Source organism: Poeciliopsis prolifica, unplaced genomic scaffold (genome assembly GCF_027474105.1).
Source record: "Poeciliopsis prolifica strain line A6 unplaced genomic scaffold, Auburn_PproV2 SCAFFOLD001, whole genome shotgun sequence".
NCBI classification, from domain to species: Eukaryota; Metazoa; Chordata; class Actinopteri; order Cyprinodontiformes; family Poeciliidae; genus Poeciliopsis; species Poeciliopsis prolifica.
The window spans coordinates 25,595,802-25,623,639 of NW_026562376.1; the positions used below are offsets into that span (position 1 = coordinate 25,595,802).

General features: G+C 39.1%; 2 protein-coding genes across 3 annotated transcripts; one reads left to right on the forward strand and one right to left on the reverse strand.

Moving 5' to 3' along the window:
- Window positions 1-308: 308 nt before the first annotated feature.
- Window positions 309-5,266, reverse strand: ciao2a (cytosolic iron-sulfur assembly component 2A). The gene is made up of 5 exons (XM_055034797.1): window positions 5,060-5,266; window positions 3,725-3,889; window positions 3,264-3,313; window positions 2,945-2,990; window positions 309-1,285 (listed from the first exon to the last, which is right to left on the reverse strand). The coding sequence occupies exons 1-5, from the start codon at window positions 5,175-5,177 to the stop codon at window positions 1,185-1,187; spliced, it is 480 nt and encodes a 159-aa protein (XP_054890772.1). The 5' UTR covers window positions 5,178-5,266; the 3' UTR covers window positions 309-1,184.
- A 277-nt stretch (window positions 5,267-5,543) lies between these two features.
- Window positions 5,544-27,446, forward strand: spg11 (SPG11 vesicle trafficking associated, spatacsin). Of its 2 annotated transcripts, none has more exons than XM_055034679.1 (40): window positions 5,544-5,879; window positions 6,161-6,348; window positions 6,976-7,203; window positions 7,690-7,897; window positions 8,604-8,741; window positions 9,142-9,521; window positions 9,841-9,986; window positions 10,078-10,204; window positions 10,795-10,950; window positions 11,047-11,213; window positions 11,322-11,498; window positions 12,483-12,554; window positions 13,143-13,270; window positions 13,781-13,953; window positions 14,041-14,236; window positions 14,972-15,175; window positions 15,258-15,364; window positions 15,546-15,691; window positions 16,216-16,371; window positions 16,546-16,612; window positions 16,745-16,907; window positions 17,043-17,248; window positions 17,329-17,437; window positions 18,044-18,203; window positions 19,629-19,907; window positions 20,173-20,373; window positions 20,864-20,971; window positions 21,560-21,725; window positions 21,976-22,190; window positions 22,484-23,213; window positions 23,294-23,439; window positions 24,482-24,686; window positions 24,770-24,907; window positions 25,053-25,186; window positions 25,718-25,837; window positions 26,001-26,169; window positions 26,252-26,328; window positions 26,419-26,574; window positions 26,796-26,947; window positions 27,059-27,446. In XM_055034679.1, exons 1-40 carry the CDS (start codon window positions 5,680-5,682, stop codon window positions 27,243-27,245), a joined length of 7,185 nt encoding a protein of 2,394 aa, XP_054890654.1. In that variant the 5' UTR covers window positions 5,544-5,679; the 3' UTR covers window positions 27,246-27,446. The 2 variants fall into 2 exon arrangements, with proteins under 2 accessions (XP_054890654.1, XP_054890663.1); XM_055034688.1 differs by having other exon boundaries at window positions 24,773-24,907.
- Window positions 27,447-27,838: the final 392 nt, after the last annotated feature.

Consider the following 27,838-nt stretch of genomic DNA (forward strand, 5'->3'; position numbering starts at 1 on the left):
ATTCATATTAGGCTGATACGTTGGATGATCCAATGTGAGAACAATTACTGGACCTCAAAAATTACACGTAGCTCCCCAGCTAAATTTACTGCTGTTTTGACATGCTTATGACAAAATATATCAGTTTGATGACATATTGCCAGTTTCCCCATCTCCAAAACGAGTGCAAGTATGGGTCAGTTTGCATGAGGAATCTCACATTCTTCTTCTTCCATTATTTATTATTATTATTATTTCATAGCTCACATTTTGCTTTGAAACTATTGCGATTAGATGCAGCTGTCAAATCTAAGACCACAGAGACGCAGACCATTTCAGGATTTTATTCTGACAAAAACAAATCAGAGATCATCTGTAATTGTTTGAGACCCAGACACTTCAGAAACTTGTACTCCTTCGTGCATCGAGTTATATCCAGACATTACCCAGAGAATATGGTGATGAACCAGCTTGCTCCCAAGGGAATGACTGCATACTCAGATGTAGTCTCTTGAAAACTAAATCCAAATTCTAAATCTAAACTAAGTCGAACTAAAACTAAATTCTCCTCTCAAAAGACTTTGAACATTTGTTTCTGCTTAAACTTTCAATTTTATTTAAAGCACATATGTTTAAAAAAGCTCAAATTGTATTAATATCATTTTAGTACATTTAAATGGTCATTTCCATTTACTAAAATAAAATCCTGAACAAGAAATGATTTTCTAGTTTATCCTGTTTCAATATAGCAAAAGAGATACAATAATTTACCACAGAACGGCAAACTACAGGAATGATGGATGGAAATCAGGCGGATGGAGGATCAGATGGAAGTATGTCAGGAAACATGTTCTCTAGTTTACTGCTCATACAGCTTTTTTATGGCTCTTAGCAGTATGAAGAGGGGAATAACTGCTGCAATATGACCACAAAGCTGTCCACATGATGAAGTCAGCAATCAGCACTCATTTTACACCAACTTCCTATCGTGCCGTATTGTCATCACAACTAAACTTGTGTATGAGACGAGTCCCTCCTCCCGAAACATAATAGAACAATCTGCCAAATCCTCAGAGTTATTGTCCAGCTGATTTCAAACAGAAGCAATGGAATCATGTAAAAAAACCTTCTCAGACTTTGGGACATTACAAACACAAAGACAGCAGATTAAGAAGAGTTGCTTTAGGCAGGTGGAGTGTCCTCTGTCAATCGTCCGGTTCAGCCACACACTGTTCCACAATTTCTCTGAGGTTGGGGTTTTCCATGGCAGCTGCTATCCGCTCCTTATCATTGATCTGTTTGTTAACTGCAGACATGAACAGAAGGTTCTCACTCAGTTAATGAGCAACGGCAAGATTAAAAGAACAGCAGCCTTTAATTTATCAAAAAAATCTGCGACAAAAACACTATTTGCTTCGTCAGAGGCTACTACTGTTTTAATTCTTACTAAAATGCTTGAGATTATTTCAATACCAGAAAATGAAAAGAATAAATATAAAGTGAAGTTTTTCCAAGTGATGATTTCATTTATGGGACGCACCATGTAGCATCCCATAAATATCCGCATGAAGTTGAAAGTTCTCCCTATAAATATTTGGGTTCACTCAGAGTAGCTGCTCTCCCTCCCACAGTCCACAAACAGAACTTTTAATTATTTTTGACAGGACTGTGCATAAAAAATAATGTCCAATAAAATTTTGACTTACAGCAACTTTGTTGTGATAAATGTTGAATATTTTTTTCAGATCAAGGAATGTGTTTAAAAAAATAGAACTGCTCGATGTGGAGGCATCAAATAAATGAATCAATCAGATTATTCAAGAATCATTATCGTTGTTAATTATTACTGCTGAAGAATTATTCTGGAATCAACCAAGATAAGGGACTTCCTGTTGCAAGGAACAGACTGGCAGGAAACATGACCCAACTAATCAACCAATGTTCCTGTTATCAGGTAAATGGAAGAGAAGATTCCTGTGGAAGACTCTCAATGGCCGGATGGAAGTGGAATTCATTAATGAATACTGAATCTGCATTTTCCAAGGAAATAAGGCTTTAACATTTATTTGATGCCATTCACTTGAAATAAAGATGGCCACCAAATTTAGAGTAGCACCACTTGAGTGACAATATCAGGCTTATTTAATTCAATTGAGCAAATATGCAACACATCATCTCAAGGCACTTTACAAAAAATCTATTTCAATCAAAAAGTGCAGTCAAGCTCAGTTTATTATTCATATGAGTGTAAAAGGTTTTTCTATCAAAAGAAACCCAATTGACTGACTTGCAGTCAATCGCTTTCATTGTCGCTGACTTTGCAGCAATGCATCAGACAGAGCATGCATGTAGCAATGGCAAAGAGGAAACTCCCCTTTAACAGGATCGGCCATCTGCCCTAACCAACTGCGAGTTTTGGAACACACACACATATACACACACAAAATGAAGAAACAGAAACATTGATCTAGAAGTATGTCCTGTATTAAAGAAAAGTAAAATGTTAGCAGGAAAAGAGTATTCAGTTGTTGGTAGCAGTGTCTCAGCCGATGGTCCCCTCAGACAAGATGTCACAGCTAAACACAATGCCAGCCCAGTTAGAGCTTTATGGAAAGAATGAAAGACTGAGAGAAAATGTAAAAAGTTTGAAATAAGAGCAAATCACACAAACTGGAGAGAATGTGGCCAAGTGGTCTGAGAAGTGGTCAATTTGTCCAAGTAGTTTAATCCAAGTGAAAACTTAAGATGGAAGTTGAAAATAAAAATGTAATTAAATCAAATGACAAGCAAGCTTAAACGTCAGCTGCTGTACAAGAATGATGCAAAGTGAATGTTTAAGAATCCTGTGTTTTGCATTGAGCACAAAAAGAAAAAACTTATTATTTATATTATGATCTATTTAAACCTTAAATACTTATATATGTGAGAAAATAGTGTTGTGCAAGTTCATGAAATAAAAACTTACTGTCTTCTTCAGTAGAATGGGTTCCTTCTGAAATATAAATTTCCAACTAAAGAGAAAAAGAAGGAAAAAAATACAAATGATCAAATAACTTATGTTTGTTAACATCAAGACCAAAGATGACTGATATGGAGTTAAAGTGGTTTAGGATTGCAAATAACATGAGAAAAGATTTTAGAGACATAAAATCTCTAAAATTCACACAAAGAAAATTCACAAACAACAAAGAGTTTTAATAAATTTAAAGCATACCAATATAACTTCTGCTCCGAAGACAAGAGAAACATGAAATCTGCCCTTTGGGTCAGGGCTGTTCACTCACCTTATGCTTAAATGGCAGACACCGCTGCAACTTCACTTGTATGCACAGGCCTGCAGACAACACATCTTTATCAGACACAGATACTAACAGATCTACTGCTACAACCCAGGAAACAAAAATATGCTCTGCAGTAGACCAGTGTTCTAAAGATTTTCCATCTGATGACCATCTAAAGTGGATATACATGGCTTTTAAATCTCTCCTTGCATGTAAATCATTGTGGAACTGCAGTGGAACTGCAATCCTTTGGTCTGAATTCCTCGCCACTGGAACTCAGACCAATAACAAGTAATAATTACAATCAGAGTAATAATTACAAATATTTTAGTACTTAGTATATTAATACTTCTCAATTTACTGACAGAATTTACTTCCCAAACCCAAAATATGATCAGTTCTCCATCCACCATTGTTTTCAGGTGGGTTTAGAGGAGACTTTTGACATCAGCAGACTTCCTCACCAATCAGAGTAGCCAGGGAGCAGTGAGGAACGGTTGGGGAGAATCTGATTATGATGAGGAACTCATCCTCCTTGAGCTCCTGAATCTCCACACATTTCTCTGTCACCACCTCCAGCTCCTCCAGGGTGTTCGGCTTCTCTGGGTCCCGGATGGATCGAATCACATCTGAGGGAGGGAAGGAAATACGTTTCCATAAGACTCTTGAAATCTCTTAATGTCTACAACGACAAAATACAATGCTGTAAAAATGACATACTTAGCAAATTTTTGTTGTTTCGTATGCTTTTTTTTTTTTTTTTGCCATTTCGTCACAGTTGACTTTCGGGGTACTTTGACTACCCAAAATGGGACATTCTGCTTTTTTTTTATTATTGTTATTATTATTATTTTTCCCAGTATCTCAGTCATCTTAAAGGTTAATTTTGTAAAACTTGGCCAGAACTATTTTAAATTTTCTTTGTGCCTTTGATTGTAAGTTATGTAGAACAAAATGCATGCACTTTGTGTGCATTTAATATTCTGGATCAACTGACTCCCACAATAACCAGGTATTTTTAATGGACAGTTAACCTGGCATTTTAAAATAACTTTCTTATGGAGATCAAAATTTAGACTGACCAAGATGCAAAAAGTGATTAAATCAACCTTTATTGAAGTTTCACAAATGAGAAAAAGGTTTCACAAATCCCAAACATGGTTTTAAATATTCTGCTATTAGAGCAGAATAATCCAGTCCAAATTTGAAGTGTCTAGATGTTGCATTTAAAAAAAAAAAAAAAAAAAGTAAAGTAGATTAAAGATGCGGTTAATGGTGAACATTTAGGTGGAATCGCCATTGTGCCATTTCCTGAATCGGAAGCTGGAATCGGAAACCAACTTCAGCTTCGTACATAGCAGCAAATAACTTTTTCACTTTACAATTTAGCCTGCAATGAACATAGAATGTTCTGCACCAGTTCTGAAGTGTCCAGCTGTTCTGGTTTAGGGACTGAAGCGGTTCTAATGTGGCACAGATCAATAAAAATGACGAAATAGCCACTAAGGAAACTTCACAATTCACAAACTTGGTCTTATTCTGCTTTAGTGCAAAATAATCTAGTTCAGGTTTGAAGAGTCCATGCGTTGTGTTTTTTTAAGGTTAAATAGGCTGAAGGTACTGAAAAAATAGGCGGAATTGCCTTTAAGCCATAAGTTTCTGAATCAGAAGTCAATTTCAGCTTCGTAGTCGCAAAGGAGCAGGAAATAAACTGAAGAGCTTTTTCCATGTCTCATCTTTCCAGCTCAACTAGCAGGACTCAGTCTGACGTTAGAAACGCCAAACAGACCTTAACTCACCGTACACGTCTAAAGCTTTTTCCTCCATCGGGTTGCTGTTCATGCCATTTCTGTTGAGTACGGACAGTCGGTAAATCTTTTCGAGAACTGGTAATAAAAGGCTGGACACTATTTCCATACTTTGACAAGCGCCATAATAAACGATAACATCTCAAAAGAGACCAACTTCTTCTTTTGTCCAATGGCGGTTGGCAAACAACCTAATGGAGCATTACTGCCACCAACTGGCCAACTCTTTCCAACTGGAAACAGTTGGAAACTATCTATCTATCTATCTATCTATCTATCTATCTATCTATCTATCTATCTATCTATCTATCTATCTATCTATCTATCTATCTATCTATCTATCTATCTATCTATCTGTCTGTCTGTCTGTCTGTCTGTCTGTCTGACCACACTTCATACCCATAGGTGGCGGTGATGCATCTTAAGTTGTTTGCCAACTGCCAATAAAATTCAAGAAGAAGAAGAAGATATTTTGGTCAGCTGACAGTGGAAGTAAGGTGACTCGTTGTTGACAAGTGAAGGAAATGGTTGAATCTTTCCCATTTTGTTATTCAGATATATTTATCAAGACAATTTAAAGCGGTCAATCGCTATTCTGAAACCGAGAGGAGATGTTTGATGGGCAGAACTCCATAGAGGTGCTGGTTATTCCTGAGGACCAGCACTGTGGTCAGCTTGCAGACATCCAGAAAGCCGAGCTGTGCCCTGCGGGCTCCCTCCTCTGTTGTCTTGGCGTCTCGGGCCAGCTGTTGGTGTGGGTCCCTGGGGACAGAGAGGCCCCTCCGGCTGCATCGGACGGCTGCTTTGCAGAGTGAGTTCTGACTGGTCTTCACTTCCCGTGTTTCTAAAGCAAGATTTGTAATGTATTAACTTTTGACTAAATGTAAATACTATATGTGACCTGGACAGGGTCTGTCACTGCTGGGTTGATATGTCTCTTATTTTAGTTTTGTTAAAAGTCAACTACTGAAGTCTCTTCTTTTAAGGGATGTAGTATGTATTAAAATCATATCCAAATGAAATGCTTCATGGAATTGCAGATAGTAATGCTTATTCTGCGGATTAAAATAATAATATTTTCTCTATTCATAGTTTCTGCTGGGAGGAGGCGAATACAAGCATTGTGGGAGTCAGCAGCTTTAATTTGTTGGCTGTTGGATCACAGGGTGACTTAACGCTATTCCAGGCTGAGGCAGAACCATCCACCCCAGTTTCTTTACTGACTGTGCAAAAGTGTAATGTAGATAATCTGCTGGAAATTGTCAAAGAGAGCGACAAAAGTGAGTAATCAGTTGTCCTTACATTTATCACCTGCTGAATTTTGTTTTGAAAGTCTTAATGGTACAGAAGATTGTCTGGGGTTTTTCAACTCTTTAAGGGTCATTTTGATGAGCTGAATCCGAAACTCATACTGGTTTTGCTCAATCGGGTCAACTTTCTGACCTATGGAGCAACATGAGCATCAAATGCATGACTTGTTCGCTCATCTGGATCGGTTTGCTGAGAATCTGATCAATGAGTGATGAGCAGGAGGAGAGATTCCATCAGGACAGAAAAGAGACGGAGAATTTTACACAATGAAGACGTAATGTTCAATTTACATGTACTTACCATTAGTGGTGTTTATTATTCAATTTACAGAATCCAAGTTTGTAACATTTAATTAATATACTTGAAATTTTTTTTTCTCCTAAAAAATGAATATTAATAAGAAATGAACTGATAACGTCATCAATTTAGTCAGAAGATCAGATTTCTCTAAAGCAAATTGGAATAAAAACCTCATTGAGAAAAATGGGTGTAATTTTTGGATTCAGCAATGCAAAATAATTCTAATTCAGTTGAAGAAACATAGACAACTTCCCAAAACCTTTTTTTGTAACTCAGTGTTATGCTCTTGTTGCCAGGTGTGTGTGAGCTGGTGTCTGTGCAGGTGTTGTCCTATCTGGCCAACCAGTGCTGTGTATTGGTGAACAACGATTGGATTCTGCAGTTGCAGTGGGAACATGCATCACAAGAACCAAAGACGATCTCCTGCTGCAGAATCCAGCTAACGACTAATGACAAACATACTGCTGTTCACCACTGTGTCTGTGCAGAAACCCTATTTGTCCTCTGCTCCAGTGGTCTTATATGTATCCTGCAAAAAGCCTCTTATATTGAGAGTAAAAATGCAGCTTTTCAATTTAAATCAGAGCTGCAGAAGCTATGTCTCCTCATAATAAAGCAACAGCCCCAAGCCAGCATGACCTAATTAGTGGAGAATTAAAGAAATCATAATCATGTAAGACACTAGTCCTAATCCTGGGAGCAGCATTCAGAATAGAATATGACTACTTTTAAAATTGTGGAAAAGGCTGGAGAAGGAATATGAGTAAAGAACATTAATACTGCAGCTTTAAACCAGGTTTATGAAAAAAACCCTGTATATAAATAACATGCTTTCTCTGTTTGTTAATGTTCCTCATACGGACAAGAAATTTAGCTATGAATGTGATGTCACAGGTAATCTTAAAAAAAAAAAATGGATTGCCATTTTAAAGTTTGTTTCGGTTTCTTAGTGTGTGAAACAATGCATTTCTGTCCAAAGAGTGTTTTCCCTAATCTGCCCATCCGATCAGATGTGCATGCCATTACTGATGGCTCTATGCTGGCCAGCATCGACATTCCTTCCTACCTGAGCTCTGGTTGGCCGGATGGCAGCCTGACTTCCTCTTCACTCTCCTCCTCCTCCTTCTGCCTTTTCCAGGTGTCAGCAGATCTCTGCACAGCTGTAGCTGTAACTCAGTCTCATGCAGCAGTCGCCATTAACCTTAACCACTACTTCAGGTACAGGAGCCAGTTCTCTGTTAATGTTTTCTAATTGCTTTGTTTACAGCAGTGATGTGTACCATTTCTCCTTGAGGTCTACTTTTAGACATTTGGGTGACAGTGATATTTGCTCTTTAATATTAATCATAAATACTTCTATGAAATATTTTTGAATGAAAATAACCATGTTTATTAATATAAAATAAACAATAATGATGTAAACAGTGACATGGAGAAAATGTTTCCAACCTCTGCTTCCAAGACGATTTCTTTAGTCATTCTACTCAAGTAAGTGCTACGGCACATTAGGACCACTGAGGGTAGAAAAAAAGAGTAGATTTCCACCAAAAAACCCGTTGGAAAAAAAAACAAGAAAAGTTGAAAATTTGCTAGAAAAAAAAATACTACTCAGAAATTTTGAGATGTATCAGAATTCTTTTTTTTAGAAATTTGCATATGTTTTCTTGAAAATGTCTTTTTTTTTTTCTTTAACAATTGATGCTTTCTTTTTTAAAATCTACAATGACCCTAGTACACTGTTGTGAGTAAGAGCAGGATGAGTTAATAATATTATTCAAGTAAAAGTAAAAAGTGCAGTGCAGCATAAGTACGCCCTTGGCACCAGAGCAGTTTTGACTATGGTTGGAAAATATTTTAGCTGTTTGGTTACTAAAAAACGACCAGCTGGTTTGTTGCACTTGAATAAAGTAAAACTGTCTTCCAGAGAACATCCAGAACACCTCCACTGTGTTGGCACCCTGTCCTCCTCCTCACTTCAGCACAAGGATCCAGGAGACCAGGACTCCTTGTCCAGCTCCAGCTCCAGTCTCGCCGCTCTTGGTTCACCATTCCGTTATAACCGGTACAACCACTGATGACAGACTGTCCTTTTATGATGCAGCATATGTTTACTGTCCACTTGAAAATACAGTTGTAATGGATTCAGTGCTGTTCCTACACATACACACAAATATCACACAGAGGAACTTTTTTTTTTCCAAATAAACTTGAACTATGAGTGAAGTTCCAAAATTTGCATTAAATGACAAATGAATATAAAAGAAAAACAAATATTGTACACCATATTTTGAAATAAGTGCGCAGAATAAAGTTTTCAAAAAAATTCAGTTTGTATTTTGGGATGTTGTACCTCTAACCATATGGTCATAGCTCATACTTTGAGTTAAGGATGTTGATCTTGTGCCTTTCAGATGAATAATTAATGACTTTGAGGATATTCAGTTTTTCTCTTCTTCTTTTAGTGCCTGGGACACTTGTCTAGCATCCATGTATGCCAGAGCACAGCAGGCTGCTTATCCCTCATCCCCCTGGAAGCCAGCAGGGGTTCCATGGTTCCACTCCCTCCCCCTCCTGCAGTCCCACCCAGCTGCCATATCCTCCCACAGCAGAGTGCCTCCCAGTGGGGCGACCGTGGCCTTCTCTGTCCTTGACTCATCCATTCCATCTCTTCTTGCTGTTTCTGAGTTCTCTGCTCTTTTGACCTTTGTTGCTCCTGGCAACACACACACAACAGTGGCATTATGGGATATAGAGTCTGGGAGAATGAGCTACCACCAGGCAGAAGGAACAGCTGTGCCAGTGCAGCACAGTGGAGAGAGACAGCACAGACTGCTGCTGAAGAGTAAGCCAAGCAGTTACACAGTATTTATTTTTTATGTCTTACACTGGTGCATATTATGTACACTTCTGATAACTTAGCCATTGAAATGCCATTTTAAAGGGAAAAATGTTTTTTTTTAACACCAATTGTCAACCCTTTGTGTACAGTTTGTATTTGTTTCCAATGTTTCTTGGGCAGTTTGCAAACATTTATACTAAAATATTCTATCCATAGGAAGTAGACAATGTTCATTTTAAGACTACATAGATTGATTATCCTGCCAGAGCTGATAAACATGTCATCACTCCTTCCTCACAGTGATGTGTGTGTTTTTCTTCAGGGTCAGGTGTGTTCCAGGTCTTGTTTTCCATATCCCAGCAGGATTTATTAAGCAGGTTGATGTTGTTTGGCAGTGCAGCAACAGTGGACACAGTCTGTCACCTTAACAGCTGGGGGCACTGCTCCATTCCCTTCCATGCACTGCAGGTAGGCATCTACGTCTACTACTACAAAAAAAAACAGATTTATCGATTGATTTCCTCTGTGTCGCTTCTTTTGCTTTTGGTTTTGCGTGCAGGCTGGACTGAAAAACCGACAGCTTGACACAGTGGATTTATACCTGAAAAGTAAAGAAAATATTCTGAACCCATCAACAACAGCTGGTTTTTCTGAGCAGTTAGACTCCAAACCGAGTCTCAAGGACAGTAAGTACACAAGATTCAAGAAGACTTGAACCATGACGGTGTGTAAACTAACGTATCACTCATTGCTTGGACTCCACTGGACCTCTACAGGTCTGCTATTATCTACTGCCAAAAAATATAAAAAAAGTTCACTGAAGCCTTAGAGTTGGGATATAAAGCTTCCAAGTGTCTGATATTTTTGCTAAAACATGTTAAATATGCTGATGAAGCAACTTAAAACTGACGTTTCAATTAAGTTAGAAGTTTGTTTGAAGCTTTTACCATATTTAAGACAAGTCAGACGTTAATTTAACTAATGGACTCACTTGAATATTTTATAAATGAAAATGGCTTTGCCAAAAAAGATGGCTATGTTTTCCTCGGCCCCCTTTTCAGCAGTTACTGCTAGCAAGCAATGATCTTCAAAAGAAGACATCTATATTTGCTTGCAGGGATTTTAGTTTTAAACTGTCTGGTTTCCAAATTGTGGTTTTCACATTGTCCAATAGATTGGAGATCATGCATAATCTATGTCTGATGTATTTTGGTATTTCAGTCTGTATGTAATGATACATGGCTGTCCTTGAGTTTGTTGGTTTATTTCCATGCAGGTGTCCAGGAGTTGTTGCCTGCCTTGGATTTATTGTGTTCAGCGGTCAAAGAGCTAAACAGTGAACCTCAGAGCCGACAGTTCTCTGAGCAGCTGCTCAACCTCACCATGACCTTCATCAACACACAGATCCGCTCTGTGCTCCTCTGGACGCACTGTAAGGCAAACACAGCTCGCAGTTACTTCACTTTACCGAAATGCTTTTTCACTATTTGGGATTCAAAGAGCTGGAGGTGTTTTGTTGTGCTTGCAGATGAGCAGTCAGATATGCAGAGCAATGTTGAAGTTCTGGGCAAGTATGTCACAGAGTTGAGGGGTTATATGAAGAGATTCCCCTGGGCTTCAGGCGACTCCACATCTGACACTAGCGCGCCCCTACAGGGAGCAGAGGGTGATGACTGGGAGCAACTTTCAACTGAGGTGATGTTTCAACTTGCATTTTATTTGTTGTAATATGAAAAACATAGTGTGTCTTTTGTACTGTGTTGTCATCAAGTATGTAATTATCAGACTGAATTTGTTTTGCAGGAAGTTATCCATCAGTCGATCCTGACCAATCAGATCCCCCGAGCTCAGGCTGTAATGTGGAGACAGAACCGGCCTGAAAAGCAGCTGTCAGCTCTGAGGATGGTGGGCCTGCGCCAAGTTTTGTCCTGCTTGCAGTGCAAGGATCTAAAGTCTGCCAAACAATTCCTGACCAATATGGTAAGAACACTAATCCAACTGGAAATTAGTACTCAGCTTGTAGGAATATTTCATAAAAAAATATTTTATCCTGGGATTTAGTAACTAAATTTGGTTTTCCTGACTGACATGAAACAGACAATGAATCAGTGTGAGTATTTTCAGATTTTTTTTTAGTGTGTTAATTATTAATAGATATAAATTCAAATGTAACTGGGTAAAATACCTTACTCAAAGGAAACTCACATAAAGGTTCTGGTATTGTAAACAACAAAATACAGACATACTGTACTTAATGAGTGTAAATGTAACTAGTTACTTTCCTCGTAGCTGTCCTCTGTCCAGACAGTCTCTTGTATGGGTATGAGATTATGGTTTAGTTATCAAACATTGTTTTCTTTAAGGCTTTTTTTTTTTACGGAAGGTGACAAAATTTGTTGAGATTATAGAAATTAAACAAAAAGCAGAAGGAACAGATGGTTAATGCAAAAATACCCTGTTTCCTTTAGTACAAAATAACTTTTTCAGAAACAATTATGAAGCTAGTTTGTAGTTATGAAGCTAGGCCTGTTGAATATTAGAACAATAAAATATGAAGTATAAAATATGTATTTCTGTGGTTGTTTGTATTAATTTCGTTCAAGCTATTTAACATTTTGAACAGGTGTTAGGATTATGCACATTATTGGTAATTTTGGTACCTGTTATAAATTTTATTTATTTATTTTTTTTATCTCTGTTCTCACTAATCTCTTTAAAAGACATTGTTTTTGTTGGACAGAGACTGAAATTACAAGATTATTGTGCTGAATAGCTCAATTTCATTTATCCATTTTTTTTTTTAACCCGTTTCATTTCTATTACTTCCACATGCAAAAAATTGTAGAAATGAAAAGATACGTAATTTTTACCATTCCTTTTGGTAATAAGCTGATTGATTGATAAGCTCAATCCCTGCCAACAATTTTTCTCACAAGGAAAACTGCAACATTTTGTTGTCTGCAGGGTCTCAGTGTGAAGAAAGAGCTTCACAGCATCTGCCTTTATACTAACAACAAAGATCTTCGGGAATTGTTGGTGAGTCAAACACCAAACGAGATGTTACCTTTCTGTGAGAGTTGACCAGGATGTTTTGTTTTTGGTACCTTTGTACTTTAATATGATTTTGTTACAGATTTTTTTGTGTTTTCACACATACTTTGAATAAAGTGATGTCATAATTGTTGTGATTTTTGTGTTTTCAGAGAATTTGGCAAATTGCCAGCCCAAACCTAAAAAGGTTCAAATATTCAGAAAGCTTCTTTATTTTAGTAATTCAGTCACAAATATGAAACTCATCTACAGCTTCATTACACACAGTAATTTTTTTATTGCAGTTGTGTTTATTTCTGTGAACTTGAATAACTTTGTCGTACTGTTAATAAAAACCGAAAATGATTTCTCAGTGTGCATTGCTAATATTATGGAACAAAAACCAGTTGACATTTGCTTTACTTCTAGTTTAAATCTTTTAAATTAAAGATTTTAAGAAGCTGCTTGTTTCTGAAGGCCTTGCAGAAAATTAGACCTTCATATTATTTGGGGAGCACTGGTTTTAACTGATTTTTCTATTCTATTGATTGTCCATGCTGGTCTGGTCTTGTAACGCTGTGTTCCATCCATCAGGTAGAGGATCTGTCAAAGCAGAGTTCTCTGACTGAAGAAGAGCTGGAGGGCGTCTCGTTCCTCTGTGAGATAGAGAAGCTTGGCCTGCTGCCTGCAATCTTCTGCCCAGCTAATCCTCTTTCACAACGGTACAGATAATGCATTTCTTTGCTCATTATTTGTGGTGTTAATGTGATTCTCATGGCCATGGGGGCGGGGGGAGAAGTGGTTTAAAATGATCCATGTAAGAAAATTAGAACAAATAAAACAATTTCTATACAGATTTACATTTTAAACATGATACATTTTGTGGAAATGTACATAGTCTATGTATACAAATCCATAAGACTAATAAATAATTTTCATTATTCTGTTATTTTATTTTTTTTTGTCTTTACTTAATGTAGCTTAGAAATTCTATATTCATCCACTCGATTTTTGGTAACTGCGGTTTTATGGTTAAAGTTTTCCTTTTTTTTATTCTTATTGAACAGTTGTTAATTTCCCACCCATTTACTTTTAAATTTGACCACCCTAAAATTTCCCACAATATTTTCTTTGGAAATTACAGAGGAATTTCTGACGGCTTAAATTTACATTGTCAGTATTGATATAGAGGAAGTGTGTGTTTTGCCCTTTATTATACAAACATGTTCCAGGTTACCTCAGATGGCTCATAAGGAGCCAGATTGTGAAGAGGTGCTGAAGGAGTTGGTGGAACAGAGTTCTGAGGAGGAGGGAGAACTCTGGAGGAACCTCCGACTGGACTGGGTGAAGACCTGGGATCAGAGCTGCCAGACGGCTGTTCGCCTATCCAGGCTGCAGCACATAGGTCAGGCTCCAAATCCAAACAAAACTAGAATGGCTCTGTGGTCCTGCAGCGTACAGACGCACAACAAACATCTGTCTCTTTTATCAGAGCTGAGCTGCTGTGACCCTGCAGTGTTGTGGCATTACCTGACTGCTTTTCACCACCATCAGAAGGTGTTTGACTGGATTCACAATCAAAGGACCTTCGGCTCCCCCTGTTGGCCTGACATAACTCCTGAGATGGTCAACAATAACACGGCGTGCAGCATCTTCTTCAAGGAGAACATCTTGGACCTTCTAGCTAGGCATAGAAGCTTATTTCAACCATTTACTTTGTCATTTGATTCCTGTGTTTTAAGCTAAAGTTGTTGAAAAGAGAACAAATTAATTCACATTTACACACTTATACACACAATACCTGCAATACCTGTTTTGATCATATGTTAGGATGCAGGATAGCAGCCTGGAGGACCAGGATGTTGAGTGGAAGTTGTTAACAATACTTTGATTTTCAGAAGAAAAGTATACACACAAATCAGGACAGTTAATTTCAATTTGTTGCATTTTCATATAGATATCCTATACTCACCTATTGGAAAGTAATGATGTGATAGATCCACCTCTAGCTCACATCAGACCTAACAGCAGACTTTATGTTCACACCTCTTTCTGTTTATTGCTTATTTTAGTGACAGCTACAAAATAAAGAAGGTGACCCACTGACCAACTCTGACAGATCATTTGAAGAGCAGATACTTGCTAATCTACCACAACGATGATAATTGCAAAATGAACAAGCCTAAAAACATAAATGTACATAAACGTAATGGACTGAATGTTCTGTTCTTTGAGTTGTAAATTTTTGTGTTTTTGGGTGTTGAATCCTGAATCGTATAACAAGTAAAAAGTGGTTTTGAGTTGTCATGGAGAGGTTTTTCTGTGTTATTTTCCCCTTTGTCAAACATTTAGTTCAGGCTGTAGATCTCTTCATCCTCAAACATTCTGTCTCATTTAATTATTAATGCCTCCTGCCACCACAGGAAAGGTGTGTTCATCCCAGATGAGATGTTGGACTTGGAGCAGCTGCTCTGGCGACTAGCTCAGGGTGCCGGGTTGATGACGTCATCCCTCCCCGTGTCTCAGTATTGCTCCCCGGTCGGCCTTAACCTACATAGTGTCTTCATTGCATTGTGCCTGGATCATAATCTTCAGTACCTGCTTTATACCTACCTGGAGCACTACAGGTACGAAAATGCTGTTTAGTTTTGATTCAACACATGTTTCTGTTATTGTGCAAAGCATCAGCTTTGGGTCCTCGTTCCACAGACTGACGCCCAGAAACTGCCCCCTCCTTACCGATCAGAACCTGCTGGGGAGTCAGCCCTGGTTTGAGATGATGGTTAAGATCCAGGAGATAACCAGAGACCTGTCAGGTGCCCTGTTTTCCACATGTTGAAAACTACATTCATGCCACTATTGCAGTTAAAAATGCAACAAAGCTCTTTCATGTATCTTTAGACAGCATGTGACTGAAAAATTAAATATCAGAAAAAACAATTTCTAAAGAAATTTCATGACTGTACATTTTCTGTCTTTCTCTCTCTGTGTCTGCAGAACCAGAACTCGTGTTCCAGGCGAGTCTGACCAGCGCTCAGGTGCTGCTACCTGGTAGCCAGGCCTCTCTGAGCAGCTTACTATTCGAGGGACACAGTCTGCTGGCGCTGGCTTCTATCATGTTTGCTCATGGTGGAATAGATAAGGTAAAAATGCCTCAGCTAATCAAAATGTCTTCCCTTTTTTAAAGCTATAACCGAAATTGTTACAGAAAAAAACTATAACAGTTTTTACTGTTAAAACTGTTAGCGTTTTTACAGAAAACTACAACAGCGATAATCGCAAAACATCTCCGTTATATAGTAATGCAATACAAACACCACGTTATATATGGTGTATATATAAATATACACATCACAACAGGAAAATGAATAGTTATAAAAACATGTTTATTTCATAAGGACCAAGTCTTTTGTCCTTCAAGACAGACATCGAGTGTAATCTAAAATCCTGATGACAGTAAGTTGTTGTTTTCTTGCCATTTGTGCCATGTTCAGTTTATTTGTTTATTATAATTTTGCTTTGATCAATTTACATTAACAAGGTGGGCTGCCTTTTTATCATCTGCCCTAATTGTTTTTTTGTTTTTTTTTATCTATTTTTTTTTAATAGTAGTCACATTATCTGCTAAATATTTTACCACTGAACAAGACTGTGCTGTTATGCATAGGTGGTGGCTCAGGGACAGAGTTCAACAAGTTTGGAGGGGACTGTTGACCCCCAGCTCCTGAAGATGGCACTGGCCCCTCATTACAAGCTGAGAGCCGCCCTCTTCCCATCTGGGAATGGCTCCTCCTCTGACATCTCTATTTATCACCTTCTCCAGGTACACACACAACCCTGTATGAAATAAAAATGCTGAAGTAATTTATAGGAGGTTAAACATTTACCAAAGAAATATAATTTGTGGTACAGTTAAAATACTATGTGATGTTACGTTGTAAAAGCTGATTATCTCTTAATGTGTAACAAAGTAATCCTTAATGGTGTTCTATCCCAGTCGCTTCACCCTCTTGACTCATCCAGGCTATTTAGTTGGCAGACTGCAAACCCTCTGAAATGCACTGGTAAGAAGCTCATGTTTTGAGATCTGTTATAGGCACACTTTAGTTTCTCAAAGGTTTTTCTAAGATTATTAAATGATGCCAAGCTATCCATTTAATACAGAGTAAAACTGATCATTTCCTTATGTTCTGCAGAAACATCCGAACTGCCTCATTTTTCTAGCCCTCATCTGGTTGGCAAGTTCGCTATAGTAGAACACCTGGACTTTCTTTACTACATCCAACATGGTCGACCATCTTTTGCATATGGACACTTTCTTATCCAGCAGCTGGGGGTCTGCAGTGATGTGAAGTTGCTGTAAGTACATCTGACATCAGCTTTTATTCTCAGTTTATTGAGATTATTGAGATGGTTACCAGGACAGGTAGATGGCACCCATGTTTCTGACAAGCTGCATATTTCTTTAGTTGTGTTTGCGTGCGTGTGTTTCAGGCTCCAGACGGTCTGGCTGCAGGTGTACAGACTGGCTCTGAAGTGTTTCAATAAGCCGTCTGTGACATCGTCTGCTGTATGTTTCTGTGAGCTGCTGGGAATCTGCAACCTAAAGCTGAGAGTCGACATCAGAGCCATGAACACCATCCTTCAGCACTGGAACCAACTGGACAGGCACACACCAACGCAGAATCTGCGAACATTAAGTAAACAACACATGCCAGTCCAACACGACATCTCTACGGTCCAATTAAACATAGTAAACTCTTTTACGGTTCTGTTTCAGTTTCTAAAGCAGTAGAGCTGGTGAATGGAGAGCCAGGAGCTGCAGCAGAGCTGCTTTGTTACCTGGAGGCTGCAGTGGCAGACAGTCTGGAACAGAGGGGGATCAGCAGGTTAGCCTTCCTGCTAACACATTTACAATTTACAATCTACTGCCCTTTATTAATAGATAATAGAATATTTCTGAAGGACTTGCTGTCACTGCTGTAACAAAGCAATCTGTTCTTCTCTTTAAAAAAATTGACTTTAAGAAGTTGAATACGTTTTCATGTTTTATATAATGTTGTACTTATTTGAAAGAGTAATTTTAACTGACTTAAGATAATATTAATTTATTCATTCTAAAATTTCAGGTTTATGTGCATATTTCCTTTCAAATGTTTTTACATTGATTGTTAGCAAAAATATTGATTTATATTTATATAAAGATTAAATTTATAGATGGCATTGTGGGTGTGGGTAAATGCTCACCAGTTTAGCTTTAGGGAGATGTACCTGGTGGATAACTTTAAATTGCAGAAGTGTGTGGTGAGTACACATCGAGGATGAAAACAGAATCCCACACCTTGTCTTTTTACTGTCCCACAGCAGTGTTTGCCAGACAACCCTGATGTGATGTCATGAAAAATGAAACTACTTACAGTGGAATGTCTGACAGATGTAATTCTGAGGTCTTATGTTCAGAAGTTCTTTCTAAGTATTGTGTGTTGTTTTCTCAGGTCTTCGTTCGAGGCGGCTCAGGAGTGGGCCTTACCTGTTCAGTTCTGTCAGCTCCACAGTCTGGAGCTCAGTCTGATTTATCCCAGCCACTGTGCCGAGGACAGACAATTTGTACACTTTTTATTGTTTGTCCAACTCCACAGTTTCCCACCACAGCAGGTGAGCACACACAGGACACACTCTATTTTTTTGTGCATGTTAGTTTATTTCAAAAATATAATTTGTGCCTATTTATTTTAAAAAATAAGTATTTGATCAATACTTATTTGATTAAACCTTTATTTAACTGTTAGTTATTTTGAGATCAGCAATATCTTTTACAAAAGACACCTGGCCGACAGCAGCAATATAATAAGATTTAAAAAAAAGAGCAACACACATTAAAACTTTCTCCAAAACACTTGCAGACAAGCACACAGTCAAAACAAATTGTCTGGTGTTTGTCAACTATTTTAGGGTCATTTTGATCAGCTGAATCCAAAAATCACATCAGGTCAACTTTCTGTCTATGGAACAACATAAGGATCAAAATGCATGACTTGTTCCTGAAAAAGAAATATTAACGGGAATGAACTGATAATGTCAGAAAAATGTCATCACTTTAGTCAGAAGATCAGATTTCTCTGGAGCAAATTAGAAAAAAACCTGATTGAGAAAAACGGATGTAATTTTTGGATTCAGCGGTGCAAAATAATCCTAATTCAGTTGAAGAAACATGGACATCATTATTTGTATATTTTTTGTAACCCAGTGTAATTATCTCCGTGTTTTTAAAGTTATTCAATGTAACAAGAGTTTGAAGTTGAAGCTAACTTAACCCTCGCCGATTAGAGACAACAAGATGGAAACATCCACAGATAAGATTGTCCCTTATCATTATCCCTTAAGTAGCATCAGCTACTTTGCAGCTGATGCTAGTGCAAATGAGTAAAAATTTAACTGGATGTTGTTTTCCTGCTTAAGTTCATCAGATTGTAAACTACTGGCTTTGTATTGGTGTATTTTTGGCAAGGCAGTCAAATTAGTAACACAATAGCGCCTGTTTTCTAGTGGCAGTACAGCAGAATTCAGTAAGAGCCTTAACAATATATAAATAGTGTTTCTAATAGTGTTTTTAAAAAAAGCATCTTGCACCATCCATTCTGCTCAGGCTACATACTGTAACTTATCCCTGTCACATATGTAATGCACTCGATATCCTCATTGTGCTTCTGAGAGTAATACAACTCTGAAGAACATTCCAACTGCTTATTCTACTAATTATAGCTAGTAGAATATTATTAATAGAATAATATTTTTTTTATTTTGGAGTTAAATTTATAGTTCTGAATTTCCAAAGATTGATGTAACATTTTTACTTCATTTTATACCTGTATAACAAGCGTAAACTTAATTTCACTGATGAAATTATCAACATTTTATTTTTCACCTGGCCAAATAGTTTGACACGTTAGCATACTTTCTCTTAAAAAAAGAAATCCTAACCAAATTGTTTAGCAAAATCCTCACTCATAGTTACACACACGTGTAACTATTAATTCTACTGTCAAATCATCTATGAATCTTTGAATTCTGTTTCCCCAGGTGAGGTCCCTGGTGGGTCTCTTTGACCCTGTCTTGCAGGCTCACCTCAGCCTTGCATTTCAAGACTTACAGGTTCACAGTCAGAGAAGGAGCCGAGACCCTGAGGAACAGTTGGGCTTTCTGGGGACAGACGTGGCCTCTGGGGGTTCTGAATTCAGCGGGGAGCTGTTCCAGGTGCTGCTGCAGAGCCAGGAGAAGCAAGTGTCATGGCGGTTTCTCCTACATGAGGCAGTAGTTCGAGACTGCCCGATGCTGGCAGGACTTGCTGCCTGTCTTCAGGTAAATGATCTAATCACATTGTACAATCCCTGTTTCGTTTTAGTATTCAGATTATTATCTGGTTAGAACAAACAACTACATGTCAAGTAGTTAGATTTAAGTCGTTTCACTTGTTGCCAAAACGTCTGTATTATACTAATAGTAGTAGATACACTGAGTTATATAAACTGTGCCTATCTGTGTTGTTGTGAAAAAGATAAGACCTGGTCTTAGAATCTTAATGCTGATCTAGTTGTTGGTTCTTTTCTTCAAATGCAACTGGCAGGGAACAGATCTGCTGTCCTGTCTGTGTGTGTGGATGCTGACCTCCGTCGCTGACACAACAACAGAAGAGGCCACTTCACACCTCGCCGAAGCCCCCCAGGACCATGACTGGACCCTCCACGACCTGTCAATCATCTGGAAGACGCTGCTGTGGCAGGGTCACATCCGGGTCCTCCTGCGAGGATTTGAGCTTTTTCAGCAGGTAACACTGACTTACACCCTGCAAAAAACAAATCTTACCAAGTATTTTTAGTCTCACTTTTAGTGCGAATTTCTTATTACTCTTGAAATAAGTGAAAACTACCTTACAGTGTCTGTTCAGCAAGATGTAGAAGTTTGTTTTCAATAAACAATTTCTTAATATTGTTGAAAAAAAAATACCTGTTCGATTAGCAGATAAATTTACTTCTAAGGCAATTTCCCTGAGTTAAAAGTGAAATGATCTGTCAATTTTCACCAATGTTAAGGAATTATTTACTTAAAACAAGCTCCTATCTTGCTGACAAGTTACTTTTAAATTACCGGTAGTTTTGTCTTAATTCAAGTGTACTAAGATATTTGCATTAGAAAATAGAGAAAAACATAGTTGGTAATATTATATGTTTTTGCAGATTTATTGTGATTTTAATTCTAGCAAAGAAAAACACTCCCAAACAATCAGTACTATCAATAACACACACTTTTTTCCTCAGGACTGCCCCCTGGTGTTGGTTCTGAGAATGTTCGAGTTGTGTTGCGATTACAGAAAATTCGCTGAGGCCAAGACAAAGTTGTTGGACTTTCAGAGGACACTTATTACTGTAAGTCAGACTAATATTTTAATGCTTTGTAAGGAAAAAAAATATTTCCAGTAATACAGTTTACACAGTTTTAAAATCCTTTCTCTTTCTGCTCAGAAGAATATGTTGATATTAGATGTAGCTTTATAATGATGAATGTCTTTAAGAGTGACCACTGCAGACTGACTTGTGGGTCATTTCACAACCAAATGAACATAAAGTTCAGGAAAAACCCGACTGTTCTTCCTGTGTTTTCATTTTTCTGCCAAGCTAATAAAATGATGCATTTATTTCATGGGGTATTTTCTTCATGTGCATTTCAAGTAGATTTGTATTTTTGATAAATACTGAAGGCTAAATACCACAAATTGTTATCCATGAGTGTTAAAGATTATAGTTGAATCTCAGTATGTGATGAGCTTAATTGCATCTACAGTTCTTGCATCTGTCATGTTTTTGGGATTTTTTTAATGGGTCAGCATCCCTTTATGACATGTGGAGCAGTACTGGTGTAGCCAAGAGAGAGCAAAGGGAGCGGGAGGTGGGCTAAGAAATATGACTGAGCTGAAAAGAAGAGAGACCGACACTGATCTGTTTCCTTTGGTGTAGCTCAGAAACGGAGGTCCTGCCGCTGCAGGCAGCCTTCCGCTGCAGTGGGTGGAGAACCAGGCCTCAGTGCTGCTCCACATCATGCTGCTGCGCTGCTCCTCCCAGTACGACCTTCACCAGCTGCTGCAGCTCCTGGCTGATGTTGACAAACTTCTCAAATCCAACGGTGAGATGTTCAGGGCTGTTGGTTCACAAAGTGATCACAGCATACATCTCTTACTGTCAGGATCAGCTCAAAAAATGCTGTTTTAATTAGTTTTCATCATATATGACCGGGGCTTGAATGAAAAAGAAGTTTGCACCAGATTTCTTTTGTTTTTGCTTTACCTTCTTCACATCATCAAACTGTGCGTCTCCTGAGTATACCCCAGGTGTGTTGGTGTGTATGTGTGTGTGACTCCTGCTGGTGTCTCCAGGTCCAGACTTCAGGAAGTTGAGCCAGCTGAGTCAGTTACTGCAAGGATCAGGTGTGACTCTGTCCCAGAGCCTGCTGCAGTGCACTTCCCCCTCCGTCCAGCAGGAGGAGTTTCAGCTGATAGTGGATGCTTTGCAAACTGGAGGACACTACAGCCAGGCCAGACAGGTGGCAGTGCTGGCTGGTCTGCCCATCCACCGCCTCCTCATGAGCCAGGTCCGAACCATCAGGTCACACAAGGTTTAGTTTCTAGAGTTATGTTTAAAATGATGGAAGAAGGGACCAAAATTGGACCCGGAGAGAAAAGTCAAACTTTGAATACTAAAGAAATTGCAGAACACTTTACTCTGTGACTAGAATATTCTGGCAGCTATTCATACCTTGTAGCTTTTTTGGGCGATTATTGTATTTAGAGTTTTGACAATATAATTTGAGAATGGATGAACTTGTTAGTGACAAAAAAAAAAAAAAGCTAAATGCATTGTGTCCTATATCTGCTTTCCCTGTAGCTGCGTCAGGAAGTAAACTTCCACAAGAGCAAGTGGCGGTGGAGACGTTTGGAGACCCGAGTGGCCTTCTGGAAGAAGTGCCACAGGCGACTGGAAGCTGACAGCACTGACCCAGAGTCAGCCGCGCAGTTCTTTTTGTCTCAGTCTGAGGCTGCCGCCGGCCCTGATGGTGACCAGGCTCAGACAAATGTTCTGGACATCCAGGAGTGCTGCTTGCTGCTCCAGCTCACAGCTCACTGGCTTTTCTTGCAAACTCCTGTTCCTGTGGATGAGCTACAGAGGCTGGAGAAAAAGCTGTGGTTCTGCCAGGTCCAGAAGCACATTCTCACAACTACAGTAGAGGAGAAGAGCATGTTTAACCTGCTGCCACCAGCAATCACGTCTGAAACCAACGAATATGAGATGTTCATGAAGGAGTTTTCGTTCTCTAACATTGCAGACCTGAATGTGGAGAAGTACCTGAGTCTGGAGGGATTCCCAGAAAAGCCTGAGGAGTTGGATACAGAATCAAATTTAAGTTCTGAAGAGAGAAGAGTTTTGGCAATACTTATTAACCAGTTACTAGATAAAGGTAGTATACATGAAGCCAGTCGTGTTTGCCGCTATTTCAGCATGCACAATCCAGATGTATGGTTGGTTCTGTGCTGCCATGCTCTGGCATGTGGAGTCTTGGTACCGGAACCACAACAGCAGACCTCAGAACACGCAGAGACAAAGGCTCTAACCCAGTGTATGTTCTTCTTTAACATCTTTTCTAAAATCCTGTCCTTCGTTGGAGCTTCATGTCATTTCCTTCCCTTGCCCATCCAGCCCCCTCTCTCAGCAGTCTGTCTTCATTTGTAATGGTGCCCCTCCATGAAGATGCAGTCACTGTCCAGATCCAGAAACGGGTGGATCAGTGTCGCCATGGAAGCATCTACTGCAAACAAGTCCTCAGTCTCTACCAGCTCTCCAAGGTCTGCACCCTCTCATCAGTACAAACTTACACATTTCTATGTTGCTGCGGCATTTTTCCTTAATTTTCTGTCATTTCTGCTTCTGTCAAACTGCCTCGAAGCAACTGTGATGCAATGTAGCTTACCACAATCAGAGTGTGAATGGGTGAATGACTGAATGTTGTGTTTGGGATCCTCTGGAATATATAAAGTGCCATACAAGTACAGACTATTTACCATAACTTTTCAGCAGCTGGTCAGCACTTATTTTCACCTCAATTTGGTTGTTTATTGCTGCTACACGTGTATATTCCTGAAATTTACTTACAAGCTCCATACTCTGATAAAAACATGTTACTGATCAACCAAGGCTCCTGGAAATCTTAGGATTTTCATAAAAACAATTCTAACAAAGAAAACTGTGAGAAGGTGGTCACAGGAAGCTGGAGGAGCCCTGTATGGGTGTTTTGAGGTTGGAACGCTCTGTGTGAGTCACACTGAGAGGATGCCAGTGTCATGACTGTCCAACTGTATAAAGCCATGTGTGGATAACCTGTTCAAGCATGTTGCATGTTCAGATTTAATCAATGAACTTATGCTTAGATGTTGTGGAGGTTGAGATGTATTGATATAATACACAAAGACCATCATATCAAAAGCAATTGAACATGCAGGAAAACAGTAGAGAATTGTACATAATTGCATGGATGCACAAAAGCATTTATAACTTGTTGGAAGAAATAAGAAAGTTTTTTTGTTGTGCACAAGTAACATCTGATTTGAAGACGTGTACAAGTAGTTTTAAAAATTTCAATTCTGTTCTATGAAAAGCACCAAAAGAGCCTAAGAAAAACTGTAAGAACATTGTCTTAAAGGAGCATATTCTATGTGATCTGATACATGAAACCCAATTAAAACTCATCTGTGTTCCAGCTTCCGTTATGTTCTGTGTAAAGTATGGAACAATGTCTCCTAGAGCTTGGAGTCTTTTCAAAATTTAACACAGATTCATAGATTAAGGCATGCAAAGAACATATTTACAAAATGAACTTTTCGTTTTTAGGAACTGCAGTGTCCCTTCAGTCATATCAGCAGAGAGGAGCCTCATTCTGTGTTAGAGAAGCTGCTGCTGTTGGTGCAACCAGATCGGTTCAGGATGGCCAAGACCTTCATCAAAACTCAGGGTCTTAGTGTTGACAGTGTGGCTGAACTGGTCTCCAACGCTGTGGTTCAAGGCCTGCTGGCAGCAACCCAGGAGCTGCAGCCTGGTGAGAGCAGAGCTTACTCTTACATCAAATGTTATTTATCCCTTTGCCTTTTTCTCAGTTCATTCTGTGTATGTTTCAACAAGGAGAAAGACTGATTTTCAGACCATCAGAGGGGCAGGAGTCACTGGTGCAACTGATCAGACTGTGTGAAGATCCAAACAAAGTGGGCCTCAAACTGCTGGAAAACCTCAACACTGTTCCACTGAGGGACCTGAACTCCAGTATGGAAAAATCCTACAAACATAACTGAACTCAGCTACTAAATATGATTTAGTTTTATTGAAATGGCTTTATTTGTATGTATCACTACATGACTAAGTACTGTAAACTACTTTTTTGCCTGTCCTCCTTGCTTGTCCTGTTTAGTTGTGGAGCTGCTGATTGTGGCTCACAGCTGCTTCAGTCTCACTTGTAACATGGAAGGAATTGTTCGAGTTCTCCAAGCTGCTCGTCATCTCAGCCACACCTACCTGGCTCCAGGAGAGCATTACAGCCTGCTGGTGAGCCCTCAGCGTTCAACGGAATTATTCATTCAATTTACACCCCAGATCTCCAAGGATTTTGTAAAAAATGAAATTATTTTTTTCTGAGTTGAGACCTGAACTCTTAACTCTACAGGTGTCTCTTTAGCTTTGTTCACCTGTTTCTTCTTATTTCAGTCATGCTGGTATTGTTCTGAGGCTGGAAGCTTCCGGTGAAGTTGAGTCAGAGTCAGATACTAACTTTATAACCAAAATAAAATGCCTACTGTCTACTGTGCTGGTAATCAGCCAGAAATCTTTGTGCCATACACATATTTTTTCAGTGACGGAACAACCTGCCCAGATTATGTGGGGTTGTTTGTAATTCTCTTGATTTGAACACAACGGTAGAACCTTCTCTTGGGTCAAACTGAGGTTGAAGACATGCTGCTGAATCCCACTGAGCTGCTCACTGGTTCTGTGTGAAGCAACTGAAATGGACAGTAACTTCATCAGATTGGTGTGTTTTTTCTTTTTGTGTGTGTGTGTAATGTATTTGTGTGTGTTCAGGTGCGTCTGCTGACGGGTATCGGCAGGTACAATGAGATGACGTACATCTTCGATTTGCTCCATCAGAACCACTGTTTTGAGATGCTACTGAGAAAGAAGTTGGACAGAGACATAGGACAGGTCTGACACACACACACACACACACACACACACACACAAAGATTTAAATGCATACAACTTTTTGAATTAGCAACTTAAATTTTTAAGTCCAGTTTGTAATTCTTTGAGCAGCCAGAGCAACATATCAGCCCCATCTTTCATTTATTCCCTTCTTTTTTTGCAGAGCTCGAGTTTGAAGACTTCTCTGCTGGATTACATCAAACGCTGCCTCCCTGCTGACAGTGAGAAGCACAACATGGTGGCGCTGTGTTTCAGCATGAGAAGGGAAATTGGAGAAAACCATGAAATAGCTGCCAGGACACAGTTGAAGATGATTGAATCTCAGGACTGGAGTGAGCAGAGCAAAATCAGACCCTACAGATTACCTGCTGTGATTTCTGTACAAGTTTCACTCATGTTGAATTTGTTATACAGTTGTGACTCCTGATCTTAAGAACTCATTGGTCAAGGTATTGGGTCTGCTAAAGGATGCTGCAGAAAGTTTCTCCAAGGTACCTCCACTTCCTTTTCTACACCTAAGAATAACTTCCTATGGTGCATGATAAATTGTTATTGTTTGCGGTTGTGCGTGTCCCTACCAGGACTCCTGTGTGCATCAGGCTGGTCGTTGTGTCCGTGCAGCTAAACTGATTACTCTTCAGCTCCACTTGTTGAACCAGGGATCCACCCTGCGCATCGTCAACCTAAAGCCTGCAGAGATGCACAGTGCCATCATGGCTCTTCCACAGTGTTACCAGGTGTGCAGCATCCCTCTGCTTTCTGCCGTGCCTCTTTAAATTCCAACAAAACAGGTGGCTCTGAAAGCATGGTCTAACTGAGACGTTGTGATCATAGTAGCATAGAGTATAGTAGAGGGTTTGGTTGTCTTATGCAAGGGAATGGCTGTGTTTGTGTAGGCATGTAAGCACAATTTAAGTTTTGGTCCCTGGGGGCTCTCATTCTGCTTCCTGTGTCTCAGGTGTTTGTTGTCGCAGAAGCGTACAGCTACAGTCCAGACTGGGCTGAGATCTTGTGTCAGAAAGTGGTTCTGAAGGGAGACTTTGTTTACCTTGAGGAGCTGAAATGCCACCGTCCTCTCACCTCCGCCCTATTTGAAGACATTTTCAGAAAGTAAGCCATAGTTGGTTTTCTTCCCCAGCCTTTGCCAAAATACATGTCTAATTATGGCTTTTGATAGTATGTCTTCTGTTACTCTAAAGGTTGTTCTGTGTGTCATTCCAGGCTGGACAGCGTCCCCAGCAGCGTCTGTTCCAATGTGAAGCGTCTGCTCAGTCACTGTGACGATGTGTACACCCGCTACAGACTGGCCTACCAGCAGAATCTCTATGATGTCACCAAAACACTGCTGCAAGATAACAAGACCTCCAGCTACATGAATGACAGACTTGCCAGTAAAGCATTTATCTGACTGAGCCGTGTCATGTTACTGTCAGGACAGTCCAGTCTACAGTCAGTGGTCTGTAAATACCCAATAAAATGATTTTGGTGGGTGTACAGCAATTATTCACGTGTACAAAATATAGTTTTATGAAAAACATTAAAATGACTGAACTTTTCTAAGCTAAATGATGTAAGATTAACATTAAAGAATGGATCATTTTTGTGAGGATTTCAGTTTCTGTCTTTGTTACTATGATTAGCAGCAAATTGGGTTAGTCTGTGAAAATGATCACAAAATGACTGTACAAACTTTTTACAATTACTCGAGTTGTACCTAAAACAAAATACAGTAGTATGGTCTGTCTTATGGTTATCAAATAATACACATATGTCAAGCTTCTCTGGTTCATCATTATACTGTCAGGAAGATCTAGTGAAGCATGCAATATGAAAAAAATACATTTTTATAAAAGTATACAAAGGCACACATTTGTACCACCATCATTAGTGTCTCAGAACCCTAATAAACCATGCCCATCATTTGCACCTCCATCAGAACTCAGGGCTGTAGGGGGCGCTGTCTTACAGTAGGAATCCCAGTAGGAACCCCCACAGGATCCT

Coding starts and splice junctions, on each gene's coding strand:
- spg11 (XM_055034679.1), top strand. CDS start 5,680: ATGTTTGATGGGCAGAACTCCATAGAGGTGCTGGTTATTCCTGAGGAC. Junction 23,214..23,293: donor GACAAAGGCTCTAACCCAGT/GTATGTTCTTCT, acceptor TTGCCCATCCAG/CCCCCTCTCTCAGCAGTCTG. Junction 24,908..25,052: donor ACTGAGGGACCTGAACTCCA/GTATGGAAAAAT, acceptor TGTCCTGTTTAG/TTGTGGAGCTGCTGATTGTG.
- ciao2a (XM_055034797.1), bottom strand. CDS start 5,177: ATGGAAATAGTGTCCAGCCTTTTATTACCAGTTCTCGAAAAGATTTAC. Junction 3,314..3,724: donor CTCCCTGGCTACTCTGATTG/GTGAGGAAGTCT, acceptor TGTTGTCTGCAG/GCCTGTGCATACAAGTGAAG. Junction 1,286..2,944: donor CCATTCTACTGAAGAAGACA/GTAAGTTTTTAT, acceptor TCATGTCTGCAG/TTAACAAACAGATCAATGAT.